The sequence below is a fragment of the Fulmarus glacialis genome, unplaced genomic scaffold (assembly GCF_000690835.1).
Source record: "Fulmarus glacialis isolate BGI_N327 unplaced genomic scaffold, ASM69083v1 scaffold2756, whole genome shotgun sequence".
NCBI classification, from domain to species: Eukaryota; Metazoa; Chordata; class Aves; order Procellariiformes; family Procellariidae; genus Fulmarus; species Fulmarus glacialis.
Genome location: NW_009216029.1, coordinates 27,859 through 46,940, shown reverse-complemented (window position 1 = coordinate 46,940; position 19,082 = coordinate 27,859). Strand labels below are relative to the sequence as shown.

The window sequence follows — 19,082 nt, the reverse complement described above, 5'->3', positions numbered from 1 at the left end:
TTATGGTATGAGCACCAAATAAAGAGCCTCAGAAGGATTCGTTGTGCTATCAAGAAAGATACTACACGCCTAAAACAACCTTACAACCTGCTGCTTTTAGTAGCAGTCAGTTCAGACTTCTTTTTTCATTTCATGCTCACGTACAATGATGTGGGAATAAAGATGTTGTTTGGTCGAACTTACTAAGCACTAAAGATTTAACACTACTCCTACAAAATACTTTCAAGAAGGGTGCTAGAGGTAATTTCTTTAACTGCTACAATAAACACTCTGCTGCAGTGGAAAAAAGAATGTATCAAAGCTTCAGTGGGAAAGTCATTAGAATACTAATAACTAATTGCACTTAAAAAAATTAATTCAACCTACAACAAACTCCTGTACCATATTCTAAGCAAAATCTGTCTTTCATGATTCTTTTGTTCATCTATAGATTACAGATGCCTCAGCATCTGAAAAACTTAAATGTCTATCACTTCACATCAACTATTTGAACACACTTCAGCATATTCATATAGCTCTAATAAGGAGCAGATGCTGCACAAGCTTACCAACAAAGGCATGTAAATTCATCTGAGCTTAACTCTGTGACATTGATAATGATTTTAGTTTGCCACTTCTGCAGCGTGGTGATGTTTATGCTTGGTCCAAAATCCCTCATTTTTTCCTATTCATGCTGTAAAGTGACTTCAAACATTATTTCAAATGAAAGAAAAGATCAGCACGTCAATGAGTTTGAAAGCCAATGGCTGCTGCTGCCCACACCTCTATCTGCAATGCTCTGCCTCATCACACTATTCAGACTCTCCCCACCATTCTCTGTTTATACATCCAATTACATTCAACAAGACGGCTTTCACAACAGTAAGATTTTGGAACTAAACAGGTGTAACTTTGGCCAGCATCTTCCCCCAAAACCTATTCGCCATATCAGAAGATAGATGAAATCTTACTATAAATGAATCATTATATAAAATATGTTCTATCATATATTAATTATATTAATAATTACACTGTTCTTAAACAGTCTCTTCTTTTCTGGAAGGCCCTAACGTGATATTTTGTTCCATTTTGATCATTAAAAAATAATCTGTAATAATTTAAATAAAAGAACTGGCTTAAAGAGACAAACTCTCTCCTCCCTTTTATAGAAAACAGCAAGTTTCTTCTAGAACATTCAACAAAAAAGTTATTTCAAATTCCTATATAAAAAATCTCCTTTTCTGAAGAAAGTTTTAATTCAATTTAGACTTCAGACGATGTTTCTTTTATTGTCGTTGTTTGATTAATATGAACAAAAAGAATACTAAATCAATTTACATGTTATTCTAAATATTAATGAAATGTATGTTCAATTAAAAAAATTTAAAAAATATTTTAAAAAAGATTAGAATGAAAATTTCATTTTCTGTAAGTTTTCAAATCAAAATTAAAACATTCATTTATAAATTTGTAAAGAAAAAAAATCACTTTGTCAGAATTATTTTTTTCCTATTGTTTAACTGAAACAACCTTTTTCCAAGCAGAAAACTCGAAGTTTAAGGGTCCGCATAAATGGCTGTGCCCGTGGAAATGAAACATGGTAAGACTACTGTTTAAAAAACATTTATTGAACTATAGCTTTATAGCCTATGTAAATCAGAGCATGAAGAAAAAAAAACATGAAGTGGAATATTTCCCCATTTTGACTAATTAAATACTTTTATAAGTATTTTTTGTTGTTTTCCAGTTAATCTTTCTATTATCAATAAACCTACTTAACTCAAATGCTTGTGAATAAATTAGTCAGAAAACATGATGTATTCTTCCTAATTACATCAAATGTAGCATAAAATCTGCCAGCTAACCACTCTACAATAATTAAGTTTTTAAATATAATTATTCAATTTTAGTAGAAATAAACAACAGAAATCAAAATTCTTACTCAGGATACCTCATTTTCTTCTAAGCATAAAAATGTATTAAATTTCATTTGTATTGGTACTTCTTGCAAAAAAAAAGTATAAAATAAAAAATTACTAACGGATCTTTAAGATAAAGATTCTCAGCCAATGTCATGATGAAAACCTGACTGATGGGTGTTGTAGGCCGAAAATAGCTTAAAACATGAACACTAACAGGTAGCAGATAACTGTGTGGTTGGGGGGCGGGGGGAGAGGAAATTGTCCAAAATTGAATTTCTGAATTCTGAGACAGATTCCTGCTACTTGCCAGCTGCATCCCATAGGGGCTGGTTGCAAATTTTCATAACACCTAGACTAAAGTAGCATGTTCGGAATACTCCCATTAATGAAGAGGCGTGAGACAGAAGCACCTATTAGGCTGATCTAGGCTATTTAGATTGGGAAAACTGGGGACTTGGAGTTATGGCAAGAAGAAGAGGCCAAAAAGAAGCAGCAGTCTTAAAGACACAACAGGGGACTGGAAAGAAGTTGAAGAAGTTCTTAAGTGGACGAAAGATCTTGGAAGTGGGAGAAGATCCTGAAGATCAGAGAGATGCATAGAGACAAATGGCAGCGGATGCCCAGGGACTTTGGAGAATGGCACCTGAGACTGGTAACTATGAGCAGAGGCACAGCATGAATTGCCATGACTTTTGCCTGATCTTCTCAGGCTAGTAGCATCCTCCCTGCCAGGGAGGAAATTTGTTCACCTTGTGAACATAGCGCTGTGTGGAGCGACTGAGCGTGTGAAATTATCAAATAGGATAAGAGCTCTGACCTTGCTGGTTCTTCAATAAAACCCAGTATCCTGATCCATCACAGGCTGTCGTTTACTGTCTCACCCATGACAATAGGTGAAAATACTTCATAAAGGAAAATAATCAAGCAGTATTAACTTGGAGTGGATGTGGCGTGACTCTTATGTAATGTACTCAGACATTTACTATGGTTATGGAAAGCTAAAATATACTGCAAGAGACCTCTGTAAGTGATTTTAAATGACAGTAGTTTTGTTTCAGTTGTTCATCCCACTGAACAGTGAAGAAAGTAATGTTTGTACTCAGTTCAGTGATTTGGGACTAACTTAATTCCTGCAGTTATTTATTTTTAATAGGCAATTTGATTTTTAACTTGTAATGGCATCATGTGGCATGCATGCAGTAACCAAGCATAACAGCATTGTCCTCATCTTTCTTGTGACAGGTTAAACCAACACTTGAAGACACACTGCTTTCTTTTTCCATTAAGTATTTCTAGATAGAATAAGCAAAGTTTTGCCATGGCACTCTAATTATTAATTTCCTTTTTTTTTTTTTTTTTTTGTTATTTTAAAAGTCCAGGTCTGTTGAGTTTTTAAAAATTTTATGGCCTTTAAAAAGTCCCTGAAACACATTTTACATCAATTACTTAATACATAGTCTCATTCCTAATTCATCCTGAATGTGGAAAAATAACATTTTGTCAAAACCAAAATTTATGTGGAAATGTTTTCAGATTTAAAAGTTTTCCCTCTCTTCTCCCACACAGAGAAAGAAAAGAGCAAACTATCTTCACTGTCACTCTTTGGGTTGGATTTGGTCTTCCCCTGATGAATCAATAGCACGCAAGACTACAAGGTTTTTGCAGTGCTTTTTTGCCAAAATCTTTCTTAGTTTTCACTAGAACAAAAATAAATGTGTTTACATTCGTATGAGTAGATTTGAAGCCTCAAGGTTTTTTGCGGGATATGAAAACTATTTTCCAAATGGAGATAATCAAGGAAATATCTATAACAATTCCACACAAAAATGACGAACAACCTATTTGTTGGCAGAATAGCAAGCAACAGTCGCCATAAACTCCTCTAGGTCAAATTTTGTCTATTTGACAGGTAGAAGATACTGTGGACAAAGGAGAAATACTAGACATTTTAACTTCAGTGAGATTTTGGTCACATTCTCTCTCATAAGGGAGCAAGGAAAAGGTAGTCTAGGAAAAAGGTACTGTTAGGTGGAGCATAAAACTCACTGAAAAACAGTAAGCCTAACTATCAGCTGTCCACAAATCCTAGATTGTATACTATTCAATATTTTCATTTGCAACTCGGAAAATAGCATAACACTACCTTAGTTCAATCTGGAGATAATATCAAGCAGGTCAAAGAATTGACTTTGGGAAGAAGAATGGGTTGCTAGTACTCATGAGGAAAGGACTATAATTTAAGCTTTCGAACAATTGGAGTAATGATCTGAAACAGATGGGATGAAATCCAATAATGATGCATGCAGTGTACTACACTTAATTAACAATAATTCATTACACAAGTACTAGATGGAAAATTGGATAGACAGAAATTCTGCAGAAAAGACTCTGGAGATAACAGCAAATCTTATACTGTTGCAGAAAAAGCAAATACTTAGCTAGGATGCATAAATAGGAGAGTTCAATCTTAAGCAGGTAGACTGATCTTTCATTTCTATTCAGTTCTAGTAAAGTCTTACGTGGTATAAAACCCAGTAATTGGCACCAAACTTCAAGACAGACATGGATCAACTAAGAGAGTTTACTAGAAAACAAACAAACCGAGTACACAGAAGGACTGAGAGAATGGAATTATTTTGCCAAGAGGGGCGAGAGGGAGTAACTGAAGCAGAATATAATAATTTGCGAATATGTATAAAGTTACCAGAAAAGCAAAGAAGATCCACTGCACACCACATTTTAGAAGAGAAAGGATGGACTTAAACTCTAGCAGGGGAAATTTTGGGTTAGGTTAGACAACAGGAAAATCTTTCAAATGGAAATGAGTTGGAAATACTGGCAGATATTGCCTAAATGGACCATGGAATATCCTTTTTCAGATATTTTTATAAGTGTCTAGGCAAATACCTGTCCAGTACACTACAGGTATAGTCAGTTTAGTCTTTGCACACAGGAATGAAACAGATTATTTTTGTTCTCTTTCTCCCTTTCCTACTTTCTGTGCTTTACTGTGGGGTTTTTTCAAGTTTCGCTTTTATTAACTGATCCATCAGTATGCTTTATCACACTGACTTTCTAAAGCTGTACTGCTTTGTGCTGCAAAACACCAGAAATGTACAATTTACTTTCCACTATCCCCTTTTATTCCAGTTCCTCCAACGTTTTGAAGTCACCCCTTTACACCACCCATAACACACTATTCTATCCCTCACCAAATGTAGAAAAAGATCTGTTTTAAGAGAAACATTTTAAAGAGAAATATTCACAAAAATATTTTTCTTTTCTTTTTTTTTTGGTAACAAAGTATCTCTTTGAAGATAGATGGTAGTGTTTTTATTCAAAGAAACACCCCAGAAAAATGGCTAATTGGATCAAGAGTTCCCAGCAATCTCTGAAGCCATTGTTCTCAATGGTTATGAAGTCAAACATTTCACTGTTTCAAAATAGCTAACACATTCCACTGCTAACAGTGAAAATGAAATCTTTAAAGCTGTTGGCCCCTCTTCTGAAAACCAGGAAGAAATGATAGCCAATCTTATTCTAAATAGATACACGAAGGTACTCTTTGGTGTCAGTCCCACAAGAAAAACCTGTACAAAGTGGTTGGCAAGCCAAAATCATGATCTTCTTTCTGGTAGAAGAACACTGTTTAGCCCTCCCCAAAAAACACTACAGTTAGTTAAACAACTCTTCTACCACACACACCACATTACTTTTGTTCTGGAAAAAATGACCATGAAAAATTACCATTAATCTTGAAAGAAAAATTCCAACAGAAAAGGAAGAAAAGTCGTAACACAGAAGTATGAAGTATTGGTATTATCTGGATAAGAAGACATCCAGGAAGAACAAAATGGTCTTATACCAAGCGTTAAAACTCTTAAAGATCAGATTTGGTTTAATCTACTACGTTTAAGAGTTATTTTTTATAAAAAAGTAACAATAGCAATAAATCTTTAAAGAAAGGATTGTATTTCTTGTGAAGCTCTTCTGCTGTTTCCACAAGCAATAAAAAAGTTAAATTCTTGCTATCAGTTGCAAAATCAACTGATATATGTCTAAAGAGGCACAACAGATGTCCTCACAAATGATAAATCTTCTGTTATATTGTCACAAGCAATTTTTTCAAATTCTGAGTTACTGAAAAACAGAGGAAAAAATATATAGGGTTAGGCTAATATTCTGTAAGACTTTCCAAATAAACCCAATACATTCACATAAAAATCTTGAAACTGATGACCTTTAATGATCAAAGGTATGAAATGGCACTTTATAAGAGATTAATAAATTAGTCTATAGAACTACAAAGGAAAAGTAACATATAAGTGGTGATGTGACAGCAGTCTATATAAGTAGGCATGACACTGAGAATGGGAACCAGACATTATTGTTAAATAGCTCAGTGGAATACACAAATTTGTCAGTAAACGAAGCACCAAATTACAGTATTAAGCAGCAAGCTCAAAATAAAATATTTTACATACAATACAGATTTTAAACCTACTTACTGCTTCAGAATGGTGTGATGCTAGAAGTTTGCACAGGTTCAAAATACAATTAAACAAATTCACAGAATAAAAATCTAGTATAACCTTACAGAAGTACCACCTTCATCTCAAGTAGTCTTGAATTTCAAATCAGGAAGTCTCAGAGTATCTATAAAGTATTGCTATATGTTTGCACTGTTACTCATCTCTAAGCATCTTCTACTGGAGGTAGAATACTGAGCTAGATAGACCTTTAAATTATCACATTATGTCCTTTTTAATGTAAATTACTGCAGTAATAATGGTTTATAATACTATATAACAACTCTTCTGGGATCTGAAAATCTCTGGAGGTGGAACTCATCTATAGATATAATAACACCTATACTCCTGTTTCAATAGCTTAAATTTGGTACTGAATAATACAAACATTTACAAAAGAAATATGTAGCAATAACCTTTCCTGTAAGTGCTGGCATTAGAACCAGGACAAGGTTTAAAATTATGGTACTGAAGTATACAATACAGAGCATAAGAAAGATGAGAGGAAATATATCTTTGAATATTTTTTGAAAAAGGCTATTATGCTTTTCCTAAAATGTATTTAGGATTAACAGAATGATAATATATCTACCTTCAGCACATACAGCATTTATCTTAACATGGAAAACAAGAAGTCTTTTATTAGAGACTCGTAGGCAAATTACAGTTCCTACTTCAGTCAGGATGCTACAACCCTTGCTCATCAAAACTGATAAGTATGCTTCTAAGAACTCCTGAAATATCAGGGACAGATAAATTTAATACCACTGACAATTCATAATTCTAAGCAGAAAAGTTCAAGAAGCACCACATGGGGCAATGACAGAAAAACGGATACACTGGGGTTATGTCTCATTTATTCCCATCTGTTGCAGAAGGCTTTTACCCTGAGGCATGAACATTTACCTTTCTGCTCCTAATAAAATTTTGCAATCATCTTTCACTATCTAGGCAGTTCTGTTTTATTTTTGCTGGTTCTTATCCCAACTACTATCTTAAATTGACAAATTCCTTGGGTTTTTATATATCACGTAAGAATAGTGTTACCTTATATCAGTCTCCACTTTGTTGTTTTCAACAGAAAGTTTACAATTGTAAAGAGAACTAGTTTTAAAATCACTGAATAGTACTAAAAGCCTCTAGATTAAAATGTCACCTTCGACGCTATTTTTTTTATCATGACATTTCAGTTATAGATCGCTTTGATTTAAAATGCAATAAATCACAGCAATTCATTACAGCATACCTGGCTTCTATACTGGCTTCAGAATGAATACTATAATCCCTGCATCATCTTATTTAGTTAAAAAAAAAAAAAAGTTAAATACTCTTCTCAGTGAAATTCACTGTTTGATACTTACAATGAATTAACAGAATCTTTTTCAATCTTCATAGTCTGAAATGTGTTTTCTCCTCACAAAATATCTGAAGTTGTATTACTAAATCCACAGCTATACTATACTCAATCTACATATTTGGTATGCACTGCAGAAGTAGCATTAATTACACAAATAATCAGAAAGCTTATTTATTCTAATTAACATACAAACACTGCAAAGCGTCTTGTTTAGCTGAAAGTAGAATAGCTGTCTAGGCATCTCAAAGTGTATTGCAAGTAAGGAAACAAAATTTCTTCCTAAATATTTACCTGATTATTCCTATTTAGGTCATTTAGGTTTTTGAGGGTCAGCATACATGTATATAGACATATACATTTTTTTATATAAGCATACACGTTTACACACACCTATACATGTATGCATATATTACACACACAATATATACGCAGCCCTAGGAGTTAGGGCTTTTTTTTTTTTTTTTTGAAAGATCTTTTTAACAGCTTGCCAAATATGAACACTTTGAATCTTTTCAATATAGGGCTCCAAGGACTATCCTTCTTCATGCTTTTATTATTTCCCTGAAGCTGCATAATGCCAGCCAGTATAAAACAATAAAACAGTACAAAACAAATACTTTTATACTACTCCAAAGTCTAAAAAAGTAAATTAAACATGGAGTTTTGCTTATTTCTCAACTACATATGAACTTAAAATTCAGGAAAATAATTCTTTTTCTCTTTTCTATCAAATAAAATCCCAATATGATCTTGTGGGTTTTTCAGCTATAGGGAACGAGATATAATGTAATTCTTAAACATGGGGTATTCAGGTTGACTAAGAAAGGCGACCAGGACAAAAAAGCCTGCTTATTGGACTTCATATTTACATACTATGTTTCATTCTTATGTTCTGCTGTGCAAATCATGAAATATAACAAAGAAAAAATGGTTAAAACCTTTGCTAATTTATATTTCAGGAAATAATTTCCAGAACTTATCACTCAAGAACAACGTTCTCTCATAATATTTTGTTGGAGGGCAGACTTATGATACTCATTGATGGCAGTTCATTAGATCGTCACTTCCCCTTCTTTAACTCAGCTTTTTATCAAGTGTGCAAAAAGCAAGATTCATTCTTTGGGAAAAGCCTGTTTTGCAGAGATTTTAACTGAAAGAAATCTTATATGAAATTACATAAGATTCTTCCCTTCTACCCTTCAAATATAAAAAATACCCTTCAGCTCTTGTTTCTCAATTGTCTCTAAGAACTATCAAATTGAGAAGCAAGCAATTAATGGACTCCGTAAATACCCTTCCTGAAAACTGGGGAGAGGAGAGAGGAGAGGGGAAAAAAATAAAAATTCATGAAAACAAGTGAAAGAAAAGAGTGTGCTTTTTAACTGCTATACTAGAAACAAACTTAAGTAAAAGTTCTAGAGAAACAGTTTTAAAACAAACAAGAGTTCTACTTAATTCTCATACAGTTTTGTGAAGACATGTCATCTCACACTAAAATCTCTCTTTCCTCAACCTTTTTACTGCAGATGCCATGCTAAATTGATATTAAAAAAAAAAAAAAACAAACACAACAAAAAACCCCACCTCACTTACAGTGAAGCGAGTAAAATGCATCAAAACCAAAACTTTCCTACTTGAAAGTAAGAATCTTGAGAGATGCTACTATGCCTAACATTGTCAGACAAACCTATATGGGCACTGGATTAGCACTTCTCTTTCCACTTAAGCAGAATGTCCATTCTAAGCAGATTTTCCAGTAAAATGAAGATGTATCTATCTACTCTGGAGACAACTCTTACATCTCAGACTTAGGTTGACTGTTCAGATATTGTTCAATTTACTGGCTGTCATATTCTCTAATAATTTTATATTAAATGTAGAATTATCTACTCTCCTCAAGATCTTCCTGGGATACATTCAAGAAAATCCCTTACTTCCCAAAACTTAATTTATCTTTTTCACCATGACAAGAATCATAACTAATAAGGAAGAGACAGACAGCTTCTCAGGTGGCAATTTAACTCACTAATTTGCAAAATTTTCTTCTGTTAGGAAGTACAGGTTTTGAATTATGGCATTCCAATACTCTAGCAACTTTTTAAGGGTTTTTCCCGACCCTTATTTTTTCATACTATTAGTAGTTAGTCTTTCAGAGAGAAATGTTGAAAAGAAATGTGAAGATAACGAATGGTAGAAGGTAAACTGAAATTTTTTTACACTCACATAATTCATGCTTCCTCTCCTATCTTTACTATTGCCCATATAATGCCTTAAGTGGGCACTGAATCTTATATTTCATGCATAATTAAGGTGTCAGCAGAATAGGCAAAGTTGCATTTTGCAGTTTTACAGCATTTGGTCTCAAGTTTCAACATTGCTTTCCATTTTATGGTCAATAAGACATATAATAAGCCTACCCTGCCAAAACATATGCCAAGCTGCTTTTAAAACATATCTATTTTTTAGTAGCAGTAAGGGCAGAAGATGTGGAGATAGTAAACTCCTCACTAATGTTGTCTCTAAGCTATTGAGATCTTAATTCTTGCAAGAGAAGAGTTCTGATGAATGACATAGTTATCTTCAACTTTAGAAGGAAGTAATAAAGATGTATATTTAAAACCTTTCTGCACTGCAGTTGCTTAGGCTTGGCTCACTGTCACATTTCACTTTAAGTAGCTTAGATATCAAAGGAAAAACTGCGAAATGTGGCCTGGATAGATCTTCATTTATTTAGTAGGAATGGATCACCCAACAGACTAGTTTGAGATGAAAGCAGCTCCATGGTCAAGACATATTGCTAGTCAGGGCTAATTCTTTATCCAAAGCAGAGTGTTTGGATGATAATATGCAAGTGCATAAATGTTAAGTAAAAAACTGCTAATTGCTCTCTGATCTGGAGTGTGGCAAGAATAAAAGAAGTAATCCTTCTCTTAAAATTGGTGATATTAAGCAAATAATAACAACAAAAACTCATACAAAATTGAGGATATTTGGGACTTTCAGTTGGGTTGTGTGAACATTTACTATACTTTGACTGACGTTTTTCCTTATGACACTTTTAACTATTCCTCTGAAAAAGCCTGTTTAAATGCTTAATTTAAGGCTGATTAAAAATGTCACAATATCTAAGTATAAATTTGATGATTAACCTTAACATCATAAAATTTAAAGAACCAACGGTATATCAAAATATTAAATCTGCTGAGATATGTAAGTTCTTCTCCAGTGTATGATCTTAAAAAACAAATTCAGTCTAATGACCCCTGAAGTACACTACTGGTCACCAGCCTCCAGCTGAACTTTGTGCCACTGACCATAACCCTTTGAGCCTGGCAGTTCAGCCTAATTTCAGTCCACTTCACTGTCCTCTTATCTATCCTGTACTTCACTAGTTTGTTTACGAGGATATTACAGGAGGCTGTAGAAAGCCTTTCCAAAGTTGAGATAAATAACATCCACTGCTCTCCACCTGTCCACTGAGTTAGTCATGTCATTGTGGAAGACAATCAGGTTGGTCAAGCATGATTTCCCCTTTTTAAATTCATGCTGACTACACCCAAACAATTTCTTGTCCTTCGTATGTTTGGAAGTGGTTTCCAAGATTATTTACTCCATACCATCCCAAGAAACAAGATGAGGCTGACTGGCCTGTAGCTCCCCAGATCCTCTCTCTTCCAGATAGGAATGACATTTGCTTTCTTCCAAACCTCTTCCACACTCCCTCCCCGATTGTCCTGACCTTTCCAAGATTACTGAGTGTGGCCTCGCAATGACATTGGCCAGCTCCCTCAGCACTTGTCGGTGCATCCCATCGGGTCCCATGGACTTGTGTTTGTCCAATTTGTTTAACTGCTCCCTAATTTGATCCTCCTTCACGAAGGCTAAGTCTTCCTTGCTCCAGACTTTCCCACTCATCTCGAGGGCCTGGGATTGCTCAGTGCCAGTCTTACCAGTAAAGACCAAGGTGAAGGCATTGAGTACCTCAGTCTTTTCTGTGTCCTTTGTCATCAGATCCTCTGCCCCATTTAGCAGAAAGAACAGCACAGTAGCAGACACCAATTCATTTTGAGACAATAAAAGCAAAAAAGAGAAAAGTGAAAGCTAAAACAGAGGATTCAAAGAGATATTGAGGCAGGTCATCTGTGGAACAGAACAGTATAAGATCACATAGTTAAGAACTTTAATAATGCAGAGATATAAGATTAAGACTATGAATTCATAATTTGTCGACATTTTCTCTTTTTTTTTTTTAATTATTGTAACATTAGCAATGCTTATTTATGTAGTTTTGTGAGAGAAATGGCAGTAACCACAAAATTCCTCTTCAACCGTGACCCAGAGCCAAATCTGCAACCAGGTCTACACAAATGAATACACTAACCTACTGAATTATCAGTCTTATTAACATGATTTAATAGAACTTACTATTATTTTCTGAGAACCCAATATTGTAATTAAATTCTTGGTTTTGGGTGCCAATTTTGGGGAGCCTTTAGAACTAAATAATTGTAAAAAAACGACTTTACAATTGCTGATAACTATATCACACCTCATTAAAAAAACAAACTCATTTTAATATTCTAATTTATTATGTACTCTTAGGCAACTAAAACAACACTTTCAATAACTGGCTCCTTAAAATGCATCATCAGTAGATATTCCACTTGGAGTGAGACATTTGGGGTTTTTTGCCCAGTAGTGTCCACTAGATCTGCGCTTTATGGTTCAGATTCACTCCACTCATCTTTAGACATTATAACTCAAGTAAAAGTTTAATGTTAAATGAGATGCATTTTGACGCTCATATGCTCCCCACTGAGTTCCTATAGGCCAGAACAAGGCTAGCCATGCCTTCAACATCTAGGTATTACTAGAGTCTCCAATAAAGAGAACAGACAGTAGGGTTGAGGAATATATACATGCAGCATTTATGGTAGCTGGCCAGGTAGCTAGCCATTGTCTCTGCAAGTTGTCATCTATACACACAGGACCCAGATAACACCCAGCAGAGCAGAGTGCTTGCAACTGTAAGACAGCTCCACTAAAGCACTAGACACAGATAGTAAGAAAATAATACTTTGCAAATATACCTAATTACTGTAGGGCATGTTACTTTAGCTAGGGAAGCTCCTTGAGTTAATCATAAGATCAGACCCAAACTATGAGTTGACAGCTAGAAATCTATTTCTATTGGATGCAGAGGGTATAGACTGACCTTTCAATCTTATCAGCAGAATTATTCAGCACATTTGAGAATATCTATTATAATTTGCTTCTATACAGATAAAATGAGAAAAAGAAATGGGATATTCAAAGCATATTCAAGGTAGAGAATATGCTCAAATAAGACATATGGAAGATGATATGCAAATAGATTATCCATAATTCCGACAGGTCAGAAATCACTCAAGGGAAAAATGACACTAGACAATCTTTTCCATATGTGGCTTATGAGCTATATGATCAGTTCTTCCCTGGTCATCATCGGACTGCCCTTTCTTGGTGTTAACTACCCATCCAAAATTAATGCTGAAAGACACAATGAAATTAGGGTCAAGAAGCAAAAGGGAGAAATCATACAAGAAAATAGAAGTAATAATTACTACTGGTTGAACAGTTTATCAGATTTGAATATCCGAACTGCCTGTATCAGTCTTATAAGGAACAGGTCATTTTGTCTAACCTTACTCAAGCAATCATGAAGCGTCAAACTGACCTTGCAAGTAGGGCAAGACTTATAATCTGGAACCTTGGCCTCCATTACCTTCCAAAATTGCATTAGAGTAAAGGCAATACAAAAATTATTCTAAAAATTCTGAAAAGCTAGCTCTCAAACACACCACTATAAGTACAAATACTAACAACTGCATGTGACTGTAGATGGGAAAATTAAGAGAAAGTGATTACTGTTAGCACTTCCTTCCTGAGATCATTAATGGAAAGAAGAAAGTGAGAAAGTTCACCCTTTATGCCTAGTTAGAAACTGTAAGAACACACAGAACACAGAGGATATTTCATGAACAGTGCTAGTCAAAAGATGTTGGTCTTGGAACATGGAAACACAAGGAAAGGAAATATATATGGATAGGCAGTAACTTCTCCCCCAGAAAATACTTTTAGTGGCAAGTTGTCACAATATCTCTATGAATAACAATTTTAAGAGTCTACAAAAGAAGTATTAGAAGGAAGAGTATAGTGAAAGAATTATTTCACCTTTTTGACAATCTTTCCACACAGTTTTTCGATTCTTCTCATAATGTTTATTCAACCAGGTAAGGATGGTTCGTTCATGAGGAGAATATATATTACTGGATAAAGGTTCTGATTTTATTCTTGGCATGTTCTGCACGTTTTCCAAGCTGAACAGATCAACGATATTACGTGAAGAAACACGTGGAAGAACAAACACCTGAAATTAGAAAAAGTATTTTTGAGTACAAATGGTAAAAAGAACAATTTCAAGTTGAATGATTAAAAAAAACCACTTCAAACTCAAACGGTTTTCTAATTTAGAAAAGCTTTAAGAGATTACATATTAGCATAAATATATAACACACAAGAGAACAGATTTGCTGAGGTTTTAGGAAATTCCTTTGCTTCCTTAAACAAAATGCAAACTGAAGCTTCCAAATGGTCTTGGAAGTTGGAGAGGTCCCAGTAGACTGGAAGCTGAACAAACTATAGACAATCTTGAAGTGGTATCTTTCATGACTCAGTTGCTCATTTAGGTCCAAACTACACTTACTCTTTCTCCTGAAAAAAAAAAAATGTTATAACACCTATAATAAAATTATTAGTACTCAGAGATCCTTAATTAAGTCTTGCATGAATGTACATTTTAAAAAAATATATAAATACATGTATATGAAATATATAAGAAATATAAAGACATTAAAAGTAAAAATTCTACACAATGCCTTTGATTATTTTTTTCCCAATTGAAATGACAGCATAGAAGAATGTGTTTGAAGGAAGAAAACAGAATTTGATTTTCAGGTTGATGATGAAGTCAACAGCTTTGGTTCTTCCCTCCCTCATCAAAGAGGTCTGACCACCTTGACCAGTGACTAAGACTATCAAGGACCATGGCCATAAATACTAACTACACTGCATCAGCTCCATAGAGTCATATATTCACAGAAAAATTAGGATGAGTTTGTTAAGGATTAATTGTTTGGAGGAGGAAAAAAAGAAGGAAAAAAAAGAAAAGAAAAAGACTAACAACTAATCATTGACAATGTCTATTGACAATGAATGCCAATCCAGTAAAATGTTATGTTGAAGTGTGAATTGGGCCCACTTTCTCAGTTCCTTAAACACCCTCAGTGATGTCTAATTCCCTGATACATATATGTATAAAGAAAAGGGTATTTCATTTCACTTAATCTAATCGGAATGAACACAGCTTGCACCCCTTTTAAACCCTGAAGCATTTCAGTTCAGTATCATCTAGTTCCGTGCAGAGATGGCTGAGCTAACTTAATTTAAATATTTGGATTTCTCTCCATGGCACTTTATTATTTGCATAGAACTATCTTAAGAGAAAAAGAAATTTCAAACTTTTATATCAGCATCTTCAGATACAAATCTGAAGAAAACAACAGCAAAAAAAACAAGCAAATATATACTATTTCATGCTTTGTCAAAAGGCAGTGTCTTTGCAGTTTAATTTATTGCAATGTTCCTTCATGAGTATAATCTGATGTTCTATCAAAAGCATCAAAACAAGAAAGAGTAATGGCAACTACATTTAGAAGAAAGTATGAAACATTATTTACCCATAAAACATTCTTTTACTGTTTCTTAACAAGTCAAATCCATCATAATCCAAGATGTCCACATGACTACATTCCTATTGAGACCCTGTTGAGGGACCAGGACATTAGCATACAGTGGCTTTTTGGAGCACACTGTATTTAAAAAAAAATCAGCTATAAGGTTAGGAAACGTTATTACTTATAATTATAAAAAGCATCCTTACTACTACATGCTCATTAAATTTAAAGATAAATTGTCTTTATTGAAAATCTGGCCTGACCCAAGGGCTAAATTACCACTTCTGCTGTCAGGGTCAATGTGTTTCCATTAACCTAGACTTTCAAGATTTGTAGAATACCATCAGTATTTTAGCCCTTGCTCAAAAAGAGAACTAAAAGTACATCTTTATGATTGATGAATTTTCCCTTTTATTCTCCACAGGTTCTACCCTTTCTTCAGAATAAACTTTATTTTCTATTTGTCTGAGCTGGATTTATGTATATGTTTTTGCCTCTGGAACTTCTGCAGCAACAGAAGTTTTCCTAACAAAAAAGTGGACCATAATGCATCAGGTATGGGCATGAAAGCAATATGGGGTGACATTTTAATTGATAAAGAATAATATTATGTATTTCTAAAAACAGCATTTTATTTCTAAAATTTCTGGTGAATAGATGAATTCTTTTAACATTTTCTGAAATTTGCAGGATGCTATGTGAGTAAGAAAGGATACTGTTTCATCTTGTCTTGCTTGAAATCAGGCTATCATAATCACAAAAAGGCTTGTCTCTACTTTCATTTTAATGGAACTGCTTTTAAGATATGAAACATTCTCTTAACTTCAGAATATTTCAATACTAGCCCAAATAAATAATTTTTATATAAACCAATCTTGTTCAGCAGCAGTCACGATCATCTGTGTCAAAAACAGGTTTGAATGAAAGAGTATGGAAGAGAGAACAGGACTTTGAATGTTAAATGACTTAAGCTTTATTATATTGAATTGAATACTCTGTTAGCCAAACTGCATAAGGCTACAACAAAAAAGTAAAGCAGAGACATTTAATTCTTAAGACATTAGCAGGAGAGACAGAGAAGATGAATGTGAAGTTATAAGGCTGTAAAAGTGTACTATTATAAGATAGAAAGATGAAGGAACAATGAACGAGAAGCTGAAACATGCTTCTCATGCACGAAACGGAACTAGAATGATGAAGAGCACATCTTCACAACAGATTTAAGCTGATCTAAACCTGAACTTTTTCATACCCCCAGCAACCATGTGTTCTATTCCATTTTTGCATCTACACCAATGGTCAGAGAGATGAAAGATCTATTTGGAAGCACCACCCTGCTCCACTAGTTCCAGCATAAGGAAAGGGGCAGAAAAATGTAGCCAAGAAAACCTGGTTTTCCCCACCGTCTAAGACATGTTCCTTCAGTAGTAGCCCACACCTACATTACTGTAAATTCGTAATGATGCTTTGCTCTCAGATATTGGAAAGGCTAGAAAGTTTATTTTAAAAGATTGCACAATACAAAAAATAAAGTTAATGATACACTACAGAAATTATCAAATTAAAAATTCATTTTTTATTTTTCGTTTGAAGGTGTCTGTAAGACAATGTTACTGTAGAAGTACTAGAAATTTTCTTAAGTGGCAAATGGCGATTATTAATAATTTGATCAAAACTGAAGTTAACTTCCCTTTTACCTAGACATCAATAATATCTTGTCAAAACAAAAGATGTAACTTTTAATAGCTGACTTTTTGATAGCACACATCTGAATGTTTAAAGTGTATTTTCCAATACACCTGTGCTGGGTTGACCTTGGCTGGACGCCAGGTGCCCACTAAGCCGCTCTATCACTCCCCCTTCTCACCTGGACAGGGGGACAAAAATACAACAAAAAATACAAAACAAAAATACAAAAAAATTGGTTGAGATAAGGACAGGGATATCACTCAGCAATTACTGTCATGGGCAAAACTGACTCGACTCGGGGAAATTAATTTAATTTATTGCCAATCTAAATCAGAATAGGAAATGAGAAACAAGAATAATCTTACAACACCTTCCCCCCACCCCTCCCTTTTTCCCACGCTCAACTTCACTCCCGATTTCTCTGCCTCCTCCCCTCTGAGGGGGACAGGGAATGGAGGTTGCAGTCAGTTCATTATGCGTTGTCTCTGCCGTTCCTTCCTCCTCACACTCCTCCCCTGCTCCAGCATGAGGTCCCACCCACGGGAGAGAGTCTTCCACTAACTTCTCCAATGTGAATCCTTCTCACGGGCTGCAATTCTTCACAAACTGTTCCACCATAGGTCCTTTCCATGGGGTGAAGTCCTTCAGGAACAGACTGCTCCAGCATGAATCGCCCTCCAGCGTGGGTTCCTCTCTCCATGGGGTCACAGGTCCTGCCAGGAGCCTGATCCAGCACGGACTTCCCACAGGGTCACAGCCTCCTTCGGGCATCCACCTGCTCCTGCATGGAGTGCTCCACAGGCCGCTCCACCATGGACCTCCATGGGCTGTACGGGGACAACCTGACTCACCATGGTCTTCAGCAGAGGCTGCAGGGGAATCTCTGCTCTGGCACCTGGAGCACCTCCTCCCCTCCTTCTTCACTGACCTTGGTGTCAGCAGGGCTGTTTCTCTCACATCTTCTCACTCCTCTCTTCCAGCTGCTGTCGCGCAGCAGTTTCTTCCCCTTCTTAAATATGTTATCACAGAGGCACTACCACGCTCAGCCTTGACCAGGAGCAGGTCCATCTTGGAGTCAGCTGGCACTGGCTCTGTCGTACATGGGGCAGCTTCTGGCACCTTCTCAAAGAAGCCACCCCTGTAGCCCCTTGTTACCAAAACCGTGCCACATAAACCCAATATAATACCTGATTGATTCAAGCCATTTCAAGTTACCTATTTTTTAGAGTTTCATCTCCTCAGGAAAAAAAAATATCAAAAACAAAACAAAACAACACACATGCATACTATTAATTTTGGGGGTTTTCTGCTCTGTGCTAGCCTGTCACGTAGCTATGAATAATTCAGAAAATTGAAAAAATAGCAAAGTGACTTGGTTTTTGGTCACTATGATTGCATTTTTCCACATCCATGTTCCCATGAGTCCTTAGGGTCATCTGTCTCAGCCCATGCGAACATACTGCTTGTTGTCTGTTACTCTCTCAGCTTTTTTTTTTATTTTTTAATTTTAGATCAACTCTATATCTTTGCTACATACCTTCTTTAACATAATTTTTGTCATTCTTTATTATGCTTTTTCAGTAAATAATCACAGAATCACAGAATAGTTGAAATTAGAAGACACCTCTGGAGGTTGTCTAGTCCAAACCTCCTGCTCAAAGCAGAACCAGCTAGAGTGCATTGAAAGGATCATGTTCAGTTGGGTTTTGGATATGTCCAAGGATGGAAACTCCACAGCCCCTCTGGGCAACCTGTTTCAGTGTGTGAACACCCTCACAGTAAAAAAGTTTCTTATGTTTAAATGGGATTTCCTGCATTTCAGTTTGTGCCT

The 19,082-nt window shown here is 35.2% G+C and overlaps 1 protein-coding gene across 1 annotated transcript in view; it reads right to left on the bottom strand.

Annotated features, from left to right (window-relative positions):
- The window catches only part of CHDC2 (calponin homology domain containing 2), a gene marked incomplete at both ends in the record, with an annotated part of 31,740 nt that overhangs the window by 4,140 nt on the left and 8,518 nt on the right, over positions 1 to 19,082 (bottom strand). The window contains one exon of the mRNA XM_009579123.1: positions 14,001 to 14,196. Within this exon, the coding sequence (XP_009577418.1) occupies positions 14,001 to 14,196 (196 nt within the window). The remainder of the gene's footprint in view (positions 1 to 14,000; positions 14,197 to 19,082) is intronic.